The sequence below is a fragment of the Vulpes vulpes genome, chromosome 12 (assembly GCF_048418805.1).
Source record: "Vulpes vulpes isolate BD-2025 chromosome 12, VulVul3, whole genome shotgun sequence".
In the NCBI taxonomy this organism is placed as follows: domain Eukaryota; kingdom Metazoa; phylum Chordata; class Mammalia; order Carnivora; family Canidae; genus Vulpes; species Vulpes vulpes.
Genome location: NC_132791.1, coordinates 111428155 through 111446527, shown reverse-complemented (window position 1 = coordinate 111446527; position 18373 = coordinate 111428155). Strand labels below are relative to the sequence as shown.

Sequence of the window (18373 nt, the reverse complement as noted above, 5' to 3'; positions counted from 1 at the left end):
TATTGTAACCTCATCAAGATAAAATCTGCACAGTTGGCAAATTGAATTTAAATTTTAAAAAATCTGCACAACAAAGGAAACAGTTAACAAAACTAAAAGGCAACCTACAGAATGTGAGAAGATATTTTCAACGGGCATATCAGATAAAGGGCTAGTATCCAAGATCTAAAAGGACTTATCATACTCAACACCCAAAAAACAAATAGCCCAGATAAGAAATGGGCAGAAGACATGAACAGACATTTTTTGAAAGAAGATTTACAAATGACTAACAGCCACATGAAAAAATGCTCAGCATCACTTGGCATCAGGGAAATACAAATCAAAACCACAATGAGATACCACCTCACACCAAAGATTTACCCTAAGTATACAAATGTAGTGATCCAAGGGGGCATGCACACCCCAACGTTCATAGCAGCAATGTCCACAATAGCCAAACTGTGGAAAGAGCCAAGATATCCTTTGACAGATGAATGGATAAGGAATATGTGGCATATATATGCAAATGTAATATTACTTAGCTCTCAGAAAGGATGAATACTTACCATTTACATCAACATGGATGGAACTGGAGGGTATTATACTGAGTGAAATAAGTCAGCTGGAGGAAGACAATTATCATATGGTTTCACTCATGTGGAAATATAAGAAATAGCACAGAGGATCATAGGAGAAGGGAGGGAAAACTGAATGGGAAGTCATTAGAGAGGGAGAAAAACCATGAGAAACTCTTAACTATAGGAAACAAACTGAGGGTTGCTGGAGGGGAAGTGAGTGGGGGATGGAGTAACTGGGTGATGGGTATTAAGAAGGGCATGTGATGTGATGAGCCCTGGGTGTAACATGCAACAGATGAATTATTGAACTCTACATCTGAAACCAATGATGTACTATATGTTGGCTAATTTAATTTAAATAATAAAAAAGAGGAAAATACCCTAGTTTGAGTGAGTTTGAGAGTCACAACAATCCCTGGAAGAATCTAGACCAATCCTGGAAGAGCAGATAAAGAGATACTTATTCTTATCGAATGGACAAACTTGGGATTAGCTGGATGTGAATGACATGACACCCATGCACATAAATCACAACACCACTGGGCTCATGACCAGTGAAACACTGAGAATCTCAAAGTCATCTGTTCGCAAGCCCAAGTGATCATTATCACTGAGCTTCCTTCAACCACCAGCATTCTTCAGCTGGTGCTCTGCTATATGTGCAGCCATTTATCTTATGTCCCATCCCAATGTTAGTAAAATCTTCTCTGCAGTGACATCCAAAAAACCAAATACAAATGCTTATCTCGAGGATCTTCTCCTGCTCAGACTCCATGACATGACCTTGTGCAAGGTGCCCTTTACTTCTCTGCTCAAATCTTCGCTTTGGATATCTCCCCTCCTCCACCCTATCCCACAATGGAGTCTTTAATCATTCTCCCAGTCATATCATGTTTTGGGAACTATTTAAAAAGGGGGCATAAAAGTGAAATGAAATGAGGTATCTAAAGTGCCAATTTATGGGGTAAAAGTGTATAGTCAGAGAATATTACAAACCATACTTTGCTCACTTCCCTTACTTGACTTTCCTAAATGGAGTTTATAACAAATAAAAATCCTCTGACCTACTATAATTCATTATCCATATTTAGTGACATTCTGAATTTCCTTCAGTTTTAGGTCATTTTTAAATTGTGTTTTTTTCTTAAGACTATGTGATACTTAGGTAATCTTGGAGTTTGCTTTATTTTTTATCTGTAGCTACAGTATATTCTAGAAAACAAGTATGATTTTATTTCATATGTTTGGCACCAAGATACCAAGAATCCAGGCTTACCATTATAATGTTAATGGCTTGGTAAGCCACATATGTTCAGTGTTACAGGAGGAACAGTACTGTCTTCTTATGCACTGAATTTTGTATTTGGGCCTAGAACAATCATGCTCAGAGGTCTCTTCTTCAGAGATCTCATTTCTTTTCACCAGAAGAACCATTTGTTAACCTTTATTGTATCTTCTCAGATATATTTGAAAAGATGAACAACGTAAAAAAATCAAAGAATATCAAAGTTTTGTTTTGTTTTTTTTTTTTAGCAGTGTCCAGTTTGGTTTTATTTTTAATTTTTTTAAATTAATTTTTATTGGTGTTCAATTTACCAACATACAGAAAAACACCCAGTGCTCATCCCGTCAAGTGTCCACCTCAGTGCCCGTCACCCATTCCCCTCCAACACCCGCCCTCCTCCCCTTCCACCACCCCTAGTTCGTTTCCCCGAGTTAGGAGTCTTTATGTTCTGTCTCCCTTCCTGATATTTCCCAACATTTCTTTTCCCTTCCTTTATATTCCCTTTCACTATTATTTATATTCCCCAAATGAACGAGAACATACACTGTTTGTCCTCCGATTGACTTATTTCACTCAGCATAATACCCTCCAGTTCCATCCACGTTGAAGCAAATGGTGGGTATTTGTCGTTTCTAATGGCTGAGTAATATTCCATTGTATACATAAACCACATCTTCTTTATCCATTCATCTTTCGATGGACACCGAGGCTCCTTCCACAGTTTGGCTATTGTGGCCATTGCTGATAGAAACATCGGGGTGCAGGTGTCCCGACGTTTCATTGCATCTGAATCTTTGGGGTAAATCCCCAACAGTGCAATTGCTGGGTCTAGGGCAGGTCTATTTTTAACTCTTTGAGGAACCTCCACACAGTTTTCCAGAGTGGCTGCACCAGTTCACATTCCCACCAACAGTGTAAGAGGGTTCCCTTTTCTCCGCATCCTCTCCAGCATTTGTTGTTTCCTGCCTTGTTAATTTTCCCCATTCTCACTGGGGTGAGGTGGTATCTCATTGTGGTTTTGATTTGTATTTCCCTGATGGCAAGTGATGCAGAGCATTTTCTCATGTGCATGTTGGCCATGTCCATGTCTTCCTCTGTGAGATTTCTCTTCATGTCTTTTGCCCATTTCATGATTGGATTGTTTCTTTCTTTGGTGTTGAGTTTAATAAGTTCTTTATAGATTTTGGAAACTAGCCCTTTATCTGATATGTCATTTGCAAATATCTTCTCCCATTCTGTACGTTGTCTTTTAGTTTTGTTGACTGTATGCTGTGCAAAAGCTTCTTATCTTGATGAAGTCCCAATAGTTCATTTTTGCTTTTGTTTCTTTTGCCTTTGTGGATGTATCTTGCAAGAAGTTACTGTGGCCGAGCTCAAAAAGGGTGTTGCCTGTGTTCTCTTCTATGATTTTGATGGACTCCTGTCTCACATTTAGATCTCTCATCCATTTTGAGTTTATCTTTGTGTATGGTGAAAGAGAGTGGTCCAGTTTCATTCTTCTGCATGTGGATGTCCAATTTTCCCAGCACCATTTATTGAAGAGACTGTCTTTCTTCCAATGGATAGTCTTTCCTCCTTTATCGAATATTAGATGACCATACATTTCAGGGTCCACTTCTGGGTTATCTATTCTGTTCCATTGATCTATGTGTCTGTTTTTGTGCCAGTACCACACTGTCTTGATGACCACAGCTTTGTAGTACAACCTGAAATCTGGCATTGTGATGCCCCCAGATATGGTTTTCTTTTTTAAAATTCCCCTGGCTATTCGGGGTCTTTTCTGATTCCACACAAATCTTAAAATAATTTGTTCTAGCTCTCTGAAGAAAGTCCATGGTATTTTGATAGGGATTGCATTAAACGTGTAAATTGCCCTGGGTAACATTGACATTTTTACAATATTAATTCTGCCAATCCATGAGCATGGAATATTTTTCCATCTCTTTGTGTCTTCCTCAATTTCTTTCAGAAGTGTTCTATAGTTTTTAGGGTATAGATCTTTTACCTCTTTGGTTAGGTTTATTCCTAGGTATCTTATGCTTTTGGGTGCAATTGTAAATGGGATTGACACCTTAATTTCTCTTTCTTCAGTCTCATTGTTAGTGTATAGAAATGCCATTGATTTCTGGGCATTGATTTTGTATCCTGCCACGCTACCAAATTGCTGTATGAGTTCTAGCAATCTTGGGGTGGAGGCTTTTGGGTTTTCTATGTAGAGTATCATGTCATCGGCGAAGAGGGAGAGTTTGACTTCTTCTTTGCCAATTTGAATGCCTTTAATGTCTTTTTGTTGTCTGATTGCTGAGGCGAGGACTTCCAGAACTATGTTGAACAGCAGTGGTGAGAGTGGACATCCCTGTCTTGTTCCTGATCTTAGGGGAAAGGCTCCCAGTGCTTCCCCATTGAGAATGATATTTGCTGTGGGCTTTTCGTAAATGGCCTTTAAGATGTCGAGGAAAGTTCCCTCTATCCCAACACTCTGAAGGGTTTTGATCAGGAATGGATGCTGTATTTTGTCAAATGCTTTCTCTGCATCTAATGAGAGTATCATATGGTTCTTGGTTTTTCTCTTGCTGATATGATGAATCACATTGATGGTTTTACGAGTGTTGAACCAGCCTTGTGTCCCGGGGATAAATCCTACTTGGTCATGGTGAATAATTTTCTTAATGTGTTGTTGGATCCTATTGGCTAGTATCTTGTTGAGAATTTTTGCATCCATGTTCATCAGGGATATTGGTCTGTAATTATCCTTTTTGGTGGGGTCTTTGTCTGGTTTCGGAATTAAGGTGATGCTGGCCTCATAGAACGAATTTGGAAGTACTCCATCTCTTTCTATCTTTCCAAACAGCTTTAGTAGAATAGGTATGATTTCTTCTTTAAACGTTTGATAGAATTCCCCTGGGAAGCCATCTGGCCCTGGACTCTTGTGTCTTGGGAGGTTTTTGATGACTGCTTCAATTTCCTCCCTGGTTATTGGCCTGTTCAGGTTTTCTATTTCTTCCTGCTCCAGTTTTGGTAGTTTGTGGCTTTCCAGGAATGCATTCATTTCTTCTAGATTTCCTAATTTATTGGCGTACAGCTGTTCATAATATGTTTTTAAAATCGTTTGTATTTCCTTAGTGTTGGTAGTGATCTCTCCTTTCTCATTCATGATTTTATTAATTTGAGTCTTCTCTCTCTTCTTTTTAATAAGGTTGGCTAATGGTTTATCTATCTTATTAATTCTTTCAAAGAACCAACTCCTGGGTCTGTTGATCTGTTCCACAGTTCTTTTGGTCTCGATATCATTTAGTTCTGCTCGAATTTTAATTAACTGTCTCTTCTGCTGGGGGTGGGGTCTATTTGTTGCTTTTTCTCTAGTTCCTTTATGTGTAAGATGAGCTTTTGAATTTGAGTTCTTTCCAGTTTTTGAATGGATGCTTGTATTGCGATGTATTTCCCCTCAGGACTGCTTTTGCTGCATCCCAAAGATTTTGAACGGTTGTATCTTCATTCTCATTAGTTACCATGAATCTTTTTAATTCTTCCTTAATTTCCTGGTTGACCTTTTCATCTTTTAGCAGGATGGTCCTTAACCTCCACGTGTTTGTGGTCCTTCCAAACTTCTTGTTGTGGTTGAGTTCTAATTTCAAGGCATTATGGTCGGAGAATATACAGGGGACTATCCCGATCTTTTGGTATCAGTTCAGACCCGATTTGTGACCCAGTATGTGGTCTATTCTGGAGAAAGTTCCATGTGCACTTGAGAAGAATGTGTAAAGAATCTCAAAGTTATAAAGGACATTAAGGATATATGTAGGATAATCTTGCATTAAAATAAGGAGTACAAGGTCATCACAAACCTGCAAGAATGTCATCTTACTCATACTTAAACCCTAATAGTGATAGAAATTCAATCCTTCACAAAGCATCCTATCCCATTAATTTTTTTCTGTACTAAAATGAAATCTAACTTATTAGTTGCATTCTTTTTTTTTAACTGGTTATTTATCATGGAAAAGCACACAAAAATTCTGGATAGCAGCTCCTATAGAAATGAGTTTCTGCTTTTCTAATCAAAATGTCCCAGGAGTTCTCTCAGCAGAAGTGCTTGAGGCTTTGATCTGGAATCAGACTTGGGATTTATCTCAGCTCAGTCCTTTTCTAGCTATGTGATTAAGTTCTAAATTGTTGGTGCTTTTATTTTTTTACATTATTTTTTTTAAATAATTTTTATTTATTTATGATAGTCACACAGAGAGAGAGAGAGAGGCAGAGACATAGGCAGAGGGAGAAGCAGGCTCCATGCACCGGGAGCCTGATGTGGGATTCGATCCCGGGTCTCCGGGATCACGCCCTGGGCCAAAGGCAAGCGCCAAACCACTGCGCCACCCAGGGATCCCTTTTACATTATTTTTAACATTTTTATTTATTTATTCATGAGAGACACAGAGAACAAGGCAGATACATAGGCAGAGGGAAAAGCAGGCTCCCTGCAGGGAGCTGGATATAGGACTCCATCCCAGGACCCCGGGATCACAACCTGAGCCAAAGGCAGACACTCAACCCTGAGCCATCCAGGTGCCCCGTGGGTGCTATTATTCCTCTCCTACTTAATAAGGTTGTTTTGAGACTTAAATTGAAGCATTCAACTTAAGTTGAAGAACATAAAAATAAATTAGCAGAGTACCTGACAAATGCTCAATCCATATCACTGTTATTTTTATTAAACTATTTTCATAAGAGAAGGTTTTAAAGACACTTTACCAATTTATAACCTTCCTTTAAATGTACTTAATTTATTAATGCTGTTTTGTAAGGTGCATTTGCTAGAAAAAACACATAATAGTTAAATAATTCCTTATTATTTATTACATCTTGCCTACAACAGTGATATTCATTGTAGATATCTACATAGTTCTAAAATGTTTACATACTAGAAAATAAAGTGTTGTCATATTACCACATGTAAGGATAGGCAAGTATGGGAAGCAAAATAAAAAAAAATAAAAAAGGATTTAGCCTAAAGCCTTGAAGTCAGTATTAGAGTCCATTCTCCAGACAAGCACACTTGGAAGGGATACAGATATTTTTCATTTCAAAGCATCTATTATTATTTTTTTAAATAAATTAATTTTTATTGGTGTTCAATTTACCAACATACAGAAAAACACCCAGTGCTCATCCCATCAAGTGTCCCCCTCAGTGCCCGTCACCCATTCCCCCCCACCCTCCGCCCTCCTCCCCTTCCACCACCCCTAGTTCGTTTCCCAGAGTATTTTGCTTGGGGAGTCAATGTGATTAACTTTAATATAATTGCTCCCTCAGAGCTATCACTGAGTGCATCATGAGAAATGCCCAAAGGGATCTGAAGCAGATGAACCAGAGGGAATGAGCATGTCCAATTCTTGATGGTATATACTCTTGGCACCTTCTTTTATAAACACCTAATCTCAGTTCCTGTGGCTGGGATATGCTGTGTTCTTCTGAGAACCAGAGAACAGGACTTGGGTTGTCTTGTTATACTGCAGAAAATTCCACCATGTTCCCTGTGAACAATGTGAGTGTTCAGATTTTTTCTCACCGGTCACTGACACTTTTTGCTTCTTACCCACTGAAGTATTGGGATCCAATTGTTGGGACCTGCTAGATTTTCAGTTCTTAAAGATGATTCTTATTTGAAAAGGACTTAGAAATCAAGAGGATCATGGACTCATTAGAGAAAGTACCTTTAAGGGCAAATTAATCATTGTCCCTGGTCACAGTCAAGAATCAATGAACTCTGAGTCTTCACTGACCAAAGGAGGAAGGTTACCAGGGGGAGGTTATGATGAACCTTCTTCAAGAACTGGGTCCAATTAAGTCAGAAGTTCACTCAGAGAATCTTCTAGCATGTCTAGAGTTTCTTGTTGCTCTAGTAACAAGCTGCTGCTAGTAAACACAGATGACTTTTTTTTTTTCAGGATATGACTGACTCTTTGGAGTCTTCATTTTTCTCTGCATCTAGCATTGTAATTACATGTTGGTTTGGGTTATTTTTTCTCTCTTCCTTTCCTTAAGTTAATAACTTTATTAAAATATAACAAACACTTTGAAATACATCTAAATGTATATCCTGGTAAGTCTGTTCCTACACAAATATTCTATCCCTTTCTCTTTTCATGTGAGAATCTTCTCTCCAGAAATTGGAATTTGTCTCCAAATTTTTATTGCTCATACTGCTGCCATGTAATTTCCAGAATTGCCTCGGGGTTAGGCTGGAAGAAAAGAAGAGAGGGAAAAAACCCAGTTATTAACCTCACACTTTTTGAACCTGTGAACACCTTCTATTGGGTTCTCCAGTCAAAAAGATGGGTTATCTATTGGAATTTCCTCATTTGGGGCAGTCACCACACAAATCCGTAATTGTCACCCTTTCCCAGCTCAAAGGCACAGGAGAAAAGAGGAAAAAGTAGAAACACATCAGTGTGGGCTTCTCCAGATTTTGTCTCCTTTTCACAATCTATTTCCTTCTATTTACTTTCCAGGGTTTTTAGGTAAACACATCTTGTACTTTATCTAGAGTTTTTTTTAAAGTTTTGTTTATTTATATAATCTCTACACCCAGCATGGGGCTTGAATTCACAATCCTGAGATCAAGAGTGGCATGCTCTTCTGACTGAGCCAGCCAGGTGCACCTCCAGAGTTTTTAACTGTAATCTGTGAAAAAGATAGATACAGTGAACTTAACCTATTTTGGCCAAAATCAAAGTTTTTCAGAATACAGTCAAGAATTGTTATTGTCTATCTTTTTACATAGAAATGTCCTTGCATAAAGTTGATTGTTGACTGTTAAAACATGAGACCTACCCATTCATCAAAGAGCTTCTTAGTTTTACATCAGCGTTCACACTTTGGATACTTCCATTCTTTTGTGAAGTCCAACATCTGACAAAGATGAGGAATGCCTCAGTGGTGACCAAGTTTATCCTGCTGGGCATCCCACACACCGAGGGTCTGGAGAACATGCTCTTTGTCCTGTTTTTGAGCTTCTATATCTTCACTCTTATGGGGAACCTGCTCATCCTACTGGCGATTATCTCCTCCACTCGGCTTCACACTCCTATGTACTTCTTCCTGTGTCAACTGTCTGTGTGCGACATATTTTTCCCTTCTGTGAGTTCCCCCAAGATGCTCTTCTACCTCTCAGGGAACAGCCGGGTCATCTCCTATGCAGGCTGTGTGTCCCAGCTCTTCTTCTACCATTTCCTGGGCTGTACCGAGTGCTTCCTGTACACAGTGATGGCCTATGACCGCTTTGTCGCCATATGTTACCCACTACGCTACATGGTGATCATGAACCACAGAGTGTGTGCCATCCTGGCTATGGGGACCTCCTTTTTTGGCGGCATTCAGGCCACCTTTCTAACCACTCTCACCTTCCAGTTGCCCTACTGTGGCGTCAATGATGTGGACTATTACTTCTGTGATATCCCGGTGATGCTGAAGCTGGCTTGTGCTGATACCTCAGCCCTGGAGATGGTGGGCTTCATCAGCGTGGGCCTCATGCCCCTCAGTTGCTTCCTTCTCATCCTCACCTCCTACAGCTGCATTGTGTGTTCCATCCTGCAGATCCGATCTCCTGAAGGCAGACGCCGTGCCTTTTCCACCTGCAGTGCCCACCTCACTGCCATCCTCCTCTCCTTTATGCCAGTGGTCCTCATCTACCTGCAGCCCACCCCCAATCCCTGGCTCAATGCAACTGTTCAGGTCCTGAATAACCTGGTCACTCCTATGCTGAATCCGTTGATCTACAGCCTAAGAAATAAAGAAGTAAAATATTCTCTGAGGAAGGTGCTACAGCAAGTAGCCTTCTTTCCTGAGAAGTGATGGAGATTGGTAGCTACACTTTACTAGCATCACATTGTTTACAAAAGGTATTTCCTTTTGTGTGATATAGAGGCCCCTTTTGCGGATACAGAAGCTAAGGTTTGAAGCCATAAAGTGAATTATTCAAGGTCACAAAACTAATAAATTATCTTGCCTAGGATGAATTATCTCTTCCCAGTTGGCAAGAACGCCTAGTCCTCTGTTCTTCACTCTGTTTTCTTCTCCTGTTTTTCTCCTCCCACATCTTCTGCTTCTTGTGCCTTTTCCCGTACTCCAGCACTTCTTCATTTTGGCTGGCATGATTATTTAATTATACTCTCAAACACCTGCATCAGATAAGTCACCATTTGTTTTAAGATTTCATTTATTTATTCATGAGAGACACAGAAAGAGAGGCAGAGACTCAGGCAGATGGAGAAAGCCAAAGGCAGATGCTCAACCACTGAGCCACCCACTGCTCCATAAGCGACCATTTATTTGATGGTCTAGGAATTGTTAAAAAAAAAAAAAAAAAAAAAGTGCGCTTCAACCGCATGGGCCTAGGTGGCATTCTGTGACTATCAGAAGTAAAGAAGCTGTGTCAAGGAAAAGAGCTTCTGGATGAGACCTGAATCAGGTTTATGGGTGAATCAGAGGTCACCCTATGAAGCCTGTCTGTTAGTCTTGGACCTAGAAACAGCCTATGAGGAACTGAGGCAGTAGATAAAAGAGAATGTAAAGAGACTAAACAGGCAGTCTGTGAAAGGGTGACTAATTCGGTTGTTTTTCAGTATCTGAGTTTATCTTTGAAATCCACAGCACAGCCAATGATCAATGCAAAGTCCAAGCCACTACTGCTCTATGGTTTTGGATTCCCTGCTTACTGAAAGGCTGTGACTTGAATGCTTTTCCCTAACATTGCTTTGTTCCTTTGCCTAATGAGCTTAACATAAGAAATGTGCCTTTCTAATCCAAACAATAATTTGAAGAAAAGAAAGAAAATGAGAAGGAGGTTATGGGAAGAGAAGGGGAGGTGCGAAGGGACGTGGTGGAAGAAACGAGAGGTAGAGATGGGAAGAAAAAAGGGGTAATGGCAATGGAAGAGGGTGATAGGAAGGAAGGGGGTGATGGGCTGAGAAAGGGGGTGATGGGAAGGAAGGGAGCAGAGGCAAAGACAAGTCTTCTCTCCTCTTGCTTCTTTCCAGGATCAGAGTTCAGTCAAGGAATCTGCTAGACTTAATCAGCCATTACATTGTATTTGGGGCCTCATGGGAGGGTGATGAGAGGTGGATGGATGAGATGGATGGATGTTCTTGAAAGGAAGAACATTTTTCTAATTTGTCTAAGGACAAAGATTCAGTTGGGGATTGACAGTACCAAACTGACTGTTTGCTGAACAGATGAAGTTCTGAATCCCAGATGAGTTGTGGTAGTGGTTGATGAAGCAGTATCTGTCACTTATCTTGTACCTCTTAAATATCTCCAAGGTATTGAGAGCAGATCAATCTTCAGGCCCTTGGGATGAAGCTTCAATGATAGCTCTTGTCTTTTAAAGAGCTTTCATCAAATAGAAGAAACATGGCAATAGTCATATTTTCTATTTGTTCAAAAGATACACATTTATAGAGCCCTCCATTGGGCCAAAAGCAGTGCAGTTGTGTAGTCAGGAACAGAGCATCACTCGATGAAGTGCGGTAAATGAACTCATCTTGACCTACTGAGGAGACCAAGACCCTTTTAATCTACTCCTTTCTTCTCCTAGTTACTTAACTTTTGTTGCAAAGGAAAATCAGTTGTTTGAGGGTAAGGAAATCTTTAAGAAAACTTAACCACTTAGAAGAAAGAAAGCAGGGCACTTCGTAAGGAGGAGGAGGAAAGATCCATCTAAATTGTGTTCACTGTCCCTTACTAGTAGGGAGCTTTTGTTTACTTCCTCTGGAACATAAAGGTAGTTAATACTTTTCTTGCAAGTGCCATTGTACAGATTGAATGGCACAAAAGCAAAGTACTCATCTGCCTTATTGTAGGTACTCCAAAACCTTAATTATATGTATTTTCTTCTATTTTTCTTGCTATTTCTATAGCTTATTCCCTCACTTCACAAAGTCCTTGATGCTCAAATGCCACTACTACAGAGAGGATTTCTGCAACCACACTGTTAAAACGTTCACCTACTTCATCACACATATATTTCTATTTATTGTTTGTCTCCCTAACTAAAAAAACATCATGAACGTAGGAATTTTTCTTATCCTGTTTGTTGCTGTACCTCTAGAACCTAAAGTAGATCCTTTTACATGGAATGTCTTAAAAAAGATGAATTTCTGAAAGATTACCCAAAATGCCTACTCCAAAACAATAGATTACTCTTAGCCTTTTACTAAATCTTCTACTTAGTTGTAGCTCTTATTCTGATAGCAACAAGGTATTTAGCACAGCTGGTTAAATGAGGCATATAAAACTCTAGAAGTCACGTGTGAAATAGAACAATGGCATGACTATTAGTGTTAGAACCAATATACTGAAAAGGGATAGACAGGTCCTATTGTTTAATTTCTGACTATGTGCCAAGAAGTTCTCTTCGAGACTTTATATACATTATTTTATTAAACTTTCGCATCAACATATCAGAATATATATTATAATCACCATTTTTTTCAGATGTAGAAACTGAATTCTAGTCTGGTCAAAGTAACAGCCCTAAGAGAAATGTAATTTAAGGTAGAATCTACATCAGTTGAAATTTAAGATTTTCCTCATATATTTTGCTGATTATATCTAAAAGGCTATACATAAATGAAATCAAGTTGAAGCCAGAGAGAATTATGTAAATTTTGTCCATAACTTTTTATTTCTGTAATTCCATGAGGTCAATCTTCTTAAGAGTTTGCAAAATAAATAAATAATATAAATATCAAAATAAAAGTACAGGATTACTTTATATTTACATCAAAGTCTTAGTGAAGCCATACATGGAGGTATATATAATTTCATAATTAGATAATTTTTTAAAAAGTAACTTTTTAGGGGATCCCTGGGTGGCTCAGCGGTTTAGCGCCTGCCTTTGGCCCAGGGCGCGATCCTGGAATCCCGGGATCAAGTCCCACATCGGGCTCCCGGTATGGAGCCTGCTTCTCCGTCCTCCTGTGTCTCTGCCTCTCTCTCTTCCTCTCTCTCTCTCTATGTCTATCATAAATAAATAAATAAATAAATAAATAAATATAAATAAATAAATCTTAAAATTTTAAAAAGTAACTTTTTAAAGTACTTACTAGTATGCTAGCCAATATTTCAAACACTCCACTTGGTTTTGCTGATTTGATTTCATAAATACTCCATGAAGTTAAAATTATTGCTATTCAAATATAAGAGATAAGGACACCAACCTTTAGGAAAATTAATTTTAAAAACTCATCAGTGGTCAAAATTAGGAAGTGTAAAAACTTGTCAAACAAAGGTGTGTCTAAAAATAATGTTGAGTACACTGTAAACTCTCTTTTATACTGTACTATGTCTTAAATAAGCTGAGAGAAGAAAATCATCACCTTCATTTTTTGCTTTTTTTTTTAAGGTTAAAGGAGGACAAATGTTTGTTATTAAAAAGGAAAAGTCATTTTTTCAAAATCTGATAGGTAAAATTAGAATGCAACAGATGAGGGTTCCTGGGTGGCTCAGTGGGTTAAGCTTCCAACTGATTTCAGCTCAGGTCATGATCCCAGGGTAGAGGCAGAGCTTTGCAACAGGCTCTGCACTGGATGTGCAACCTGATGAGGACTCTCCCTCTCCTGCTGCCCCTCCCTGCTCATGTGTGCAGGTCACTCTCTCTCTCAGTCTCTCTCTATCTCTCTCTCTCAAAAAAGAATGCAACAGGAGAAATGATTAAAAACAATACATCAAAGACATCATATGACATTTGAATAACCATAATGTCAATGATGTTACACAGGGATCAAAAGTAAAAGGAATAATTGCTACAAAACTCCTAAAACTTGCTCACTCTGTAAGCTACAGAAAATTGAAGTGATATGTATATATAAACACTTTCAATATACTAAAAGGCATAGGACTGTGATGCCTGAGAGAAGAAAAAACAATGAGATGAGACACTCGTTCTGGCCTCCTGCTTTGAGACAATTCCTAGACGTTGGCACAGAAGGGTGTTAAGTCTTGCTGAATTGACGGGCAGAAGTCAGAGTTCCAGTTGTTAAAGTGGAAAGAACTTGTGAGGCAGAGCACTAGAGTAGAGGCAGCTATTCACAGAAATCAATAAAGGATCCTCTTTAGAAACGATAAATACCCACCGTTTGCTTCAATGTGGATGGAACTGGAGGGTATTATGCTAAGTGAAGTAAGTCAATTGGAGAAGGACAAACATATGGTCTCATTCATTTGGGGAATATAAAAAATAGTAAAAGGGATTACAGGGGAAAGGAGAGAAAATGAGTGGGAAATATCAGTGAGGGTGACAGCACATGAGAGACTCCTAACTCTGGGAAATGAACAAGAGGTAGTGGAAGGGGAGGTGGGCGGGGGGGACAAGGTGACTGGGTGACAGACACTGAGGGGGGCACTTGATGGGATGAGCACTGGGTGTTATACTATATGTTGGCAAATCGAACTCCAATAAAAAATATGCAAAAAAAAAGATTTTATTTATTCATTTGAGAGAGAGAGAGAGCACATGTAGGGTTGAGGGGGCAGAGGGGAAGGGAGAAGCAGCCCCCATGTGGATGGATCTACATGGGGCCTTGATCCCAGGACTCTGAGATCATGACCTGAGCCCAAGTCAGGTACTCAACTGACTGAACCACCCAGGTGCTCCAGCATGGGATCCCCTTGCGTGTGTGGCTAGACACTAATTTGTGAATGCATAGGGTGAAATCCCACAAGGCCAGGCAAAGAAAAATTCTGAAACAATTATTACAAGTAGGGGCTGTAAATAAAAATATTTCAAGAACTTGCTTAGAGCTAAAAATCATTCAAGTTCCTACCTTCCTAAGAAGATACAAGACATTTAGTAGAGATCTAAAAAGGTCACAGGTTAGGTGTGTGGGGGCTTAATTGGCCCTAAGTAAAGCTAATTTAGGCACAGAATAAAGAAACCTGAAAACAAGACCTTGATTGATTAAGCTGATCCAGAATTAACATAACTGCCTGTCAGAACAAGAACTGTCTCTCTAAAGAAATACATCAAAATACAGCACTCCCTGGAAGGCACTAGAGCTAAGAATAGTTTGATATTTCCACTCTCAAATGTGGAAAACCTTTGCATTATACGGGGCATTGAGTAAACTATTTATGAAGATTTTGTCTCAGTAGTGAAACAAAACTACAAGCACAAATAAAGTTAATCAGAATCTACTCAAAAAAGCTTAAAAGCAAGCCTTGAAAGAATCAAACTTTTCCAAATAACTAAAGTGCATTATAGAATCAAAAATTTCCAGATATATAACACTTATCATGATGAATACTGAGTAATGTATAGAATTGTTGAATCATTATATTATACACCTGAAAGTAATATGACACTGTATGTTAACTATACTGGAATAAAAATAAAAATAAAAGTTTAAAAAATTTTCCAGACTTATAGAGAAATAGAAACACAAGGCCCATAATTATGATTTTATGTATTTATTCATAGAGAGAAAAAGAGAGACAGAGGCAGAGACACAGGCAGAGGGAGAAGCAGGCTCCATGCAGGGAGCCTCACATGATCTTGGCTCTCCAGGATCATGCCCTGGACCAAAGGCGGCGCTAAACTGCTGAGCCACAGGGGCTGCCCCATAATTATGATTTAATAAGTCAATATTCAAAGAACCAGAAAAGTAAAATTAGTAGACAAAGACATTAAAACAGTAACTTTTAATTATATTCCATATTTTCAAAAGGTAAAGAAAATCATAGGCATTATGAAAAATATGGATAAAAAATCACCTAAATCAAAATTCTAAAGATTAAAATATAACGTCTAAGATGAAAAATTCACTGGATTAGAGCAGTAACAAGTTAGGCACTGCAGAAAATTTGTAAGTTCTGTCATAGCAATGGAAATAACCTAAATGAAATACAGAGGGAACTATTGAAAAACAATATGGGCGGAGCATCAGTGAGGCATGGGACAATTTTAAGCAGCCTACTAATATAAGTATAATTGGAGTCCCCAAAGGAAAGAGGAGAGGGAGAGAAGAGAAAAAATATTCAAAGGAATAATGACCAAAATTTTTTCAAAGTAAGATGGCAATTATAAGTCAAAAGAACCAAGAACTCAACAAAAATTAATCCAGAAAATAACTGAATATTTGGAATGGCTTAAAAAAGAAATTGAAAGAGAAAATAGAAAGTATTTTGAGCTAGATAAAATCAAATTGTATGGGATATAGCTAATGCAGTACTTACAATGAAATTATAGCACTAAAATCATATTAGAAAAGAAACGTATCAAAGCAGTTACCTTAATTGCCAACAGAAGAGCATATTAAACATATGCAGAATAAATTAATAGAGAAAAGCAGAAATTAGTGAAATATAATACAGAAAAACAATAAAGGAGGTCAATGAAAATAAAAATTAGTTCTTCCATTGCTTGGCTTCTTGTGGTTTCTCCAGTACAAGGGTGGAACTTCTTCAGAATTTGGCTACCACTCATTTTCTCCAACACTTAACTGAGACAGTGTGGCATTGCCAGGAGTTTCAGATAGAAAGAACCTGCAACCCAAAACCAGATCACTGTTTCCCACACCTTCTTCTTAGCTGGGGGCACGTGCATATTTCCTGGGGGTCCTGCATGGTAGACCACCTAGCAGGCTGGATTCTCAGTCTTTAACTCATGCAGCCAGCCCAGAACCACCCCAGCCCAAGATGGTCATGAAATTGCACTAGACTCCTACATAGGATGTCCTCTCCAGCACCTTATTTCACCAGTGTCCAGAAATGAGCAGCTTTCTCAGGATCTAGTGAGTTCGGAGCCTCAGTACTTCCCCATACTTGGCATCTTGGAGAGTAAGTTACCAGCAGCTTGAGGCCCTTTGGTCATTTCTCCATCATATATAAGTCAAGGCAATGACGTCACCATGGAGTTCTAGGTCACCCCAGACAGAGTTTTGCTCATGTCTACTACTCTTATATTTTTTTAGAATTCTCCAAAGCTCTCAAGAGCTGAATTCTTGTTACTTTAATCCCTAATGAAAAAAATATTTATATTAAACTCTTCCTGTTTAAATCATTGTGTGATTTCTCTTGATTAATATATGTTTTCCACCTAATATCAAGAACAAAGAAAGGTGCTTGCTTTCACTACTTCTCAATATTGGGCTGAAGGTTCCAGCCAGAGCAAAAATTCAAGAAAAAAGAATGAAAGTCATCCATGTTAGGAATGAAGGCATAATGGTCTGTATTCCCAGATTTGATGATCATTTATGTGGAAAATCCTATAGAATTTACCAAGAAGCCACCAAAAGAAAGAGAAAGAAAAAAAGAAGAAAGAAGAAAGAAAAGAAGAAAGAAAGAAAGAAAGAAAGAAAGAAAGAAAGAAAGAAAGAAAAATTTAACAAGGTTTCAGCTTTTCCACAGACATAACAACTATACCATAAAGTGCAATTGTGGTTTTTAGGGGGATATATTATGAAATATTATATGGACTTTATATATATATCATAGTATATATTATACAGTGTACAGTATAAAGTACTAATATTTTTATATTTTATGAAAAGTAGAACACCATTAACTATAAGAGAACTGTGAAGGTTTAAGGATGTACCTACCAGTATTAAAGGCAAAAATTTGCACATGTCCCTTTGCAGCCAATCCTCAAACACCCCCAGCCCAGGCAGCAATGAATCTGCTTTATGTCACTATACATTTGTTTTGCCTTTTCTAAGATTTTATATGAATGAGATCTATAATGTAAACTCCTTGATGTCTGGATTCTTTCACTTAGTACAATGATGTTGACATTCATTTATGTTTTGGTCTATATTTGAAGTCCCTCCATGTTAATTGTTCAGAAATATGCCATCTCATGGATAAAATACAATTTATTTATTTGTTGATCACTACTATTTCAGTTGTTTCCAGTTTTTTACTGTTTTGAATAAACCTGCCATGAACATTCACATACGTCTTTGTCTAGATACATTTTTCATTTTTCTTGGGTAAATACAAAGAGTGGCATTGTTGTATCTTATGTAAATATGTATTTCACTTTACAAGAGGCAGTCTAATTATTTTCCAAAGTGGCTATGCCATTTTACAACACCAATGGCAATGTATGAGATTTCTACTTGCATACTAACAGGTGGAATTTTTTGTGTTAAGTGCTTAACATAATGCTTTGCAGAATGTAGGCACCATAAATGTTAATATGATTTATTGTAATAGTATATTTTAACAGATGTATATAATACATTGTTTTATACCTGTTATATGTAAGTATAAAAGATGAGCAAAGCTCTGTTTCTTATTATAATCCTATTTATTTTTCCACATGTGATACTCTTCATCCGAACTACTAAAGTGCTAAAAATTTAAACATGATTCCACACACAAAAAAATGATGTTGGGATTAGTTTATGTCAACATCAACATGTATTTGAATTTAGTCAAAATGTGCCAGTTATAAGGAGAGAGAGTTTTAGTATGAAGCTTCATTAATAAAGGAAGAAGAAAGAGAAGGGAACATGTAGGATCCAGTCCC

At 38.1% G+C, this 18373-nt stretch overlaps 1 protein-coding gene across 1 annotated transcript; it reads left to right on the top strand.

Annotated features, from left to right (window-relative positions):
• Positions 1–8763: 8763 nt before the first annotated feature.
• On the top strand, positions 8764–9696 carry LOC112920194 (olfactory receptor 10D1B-like). Its single transcript, XM_025998845.2, has one exon. The coding sequence runs from the start codon at positions 8764–8766 to the stop codon at positions 9694–9696; it is 933 nt and encodes a 310-aa protein (XP_025854630.2).
• Positions 9697–18373: the final 8677 nt, after the last annotated feature.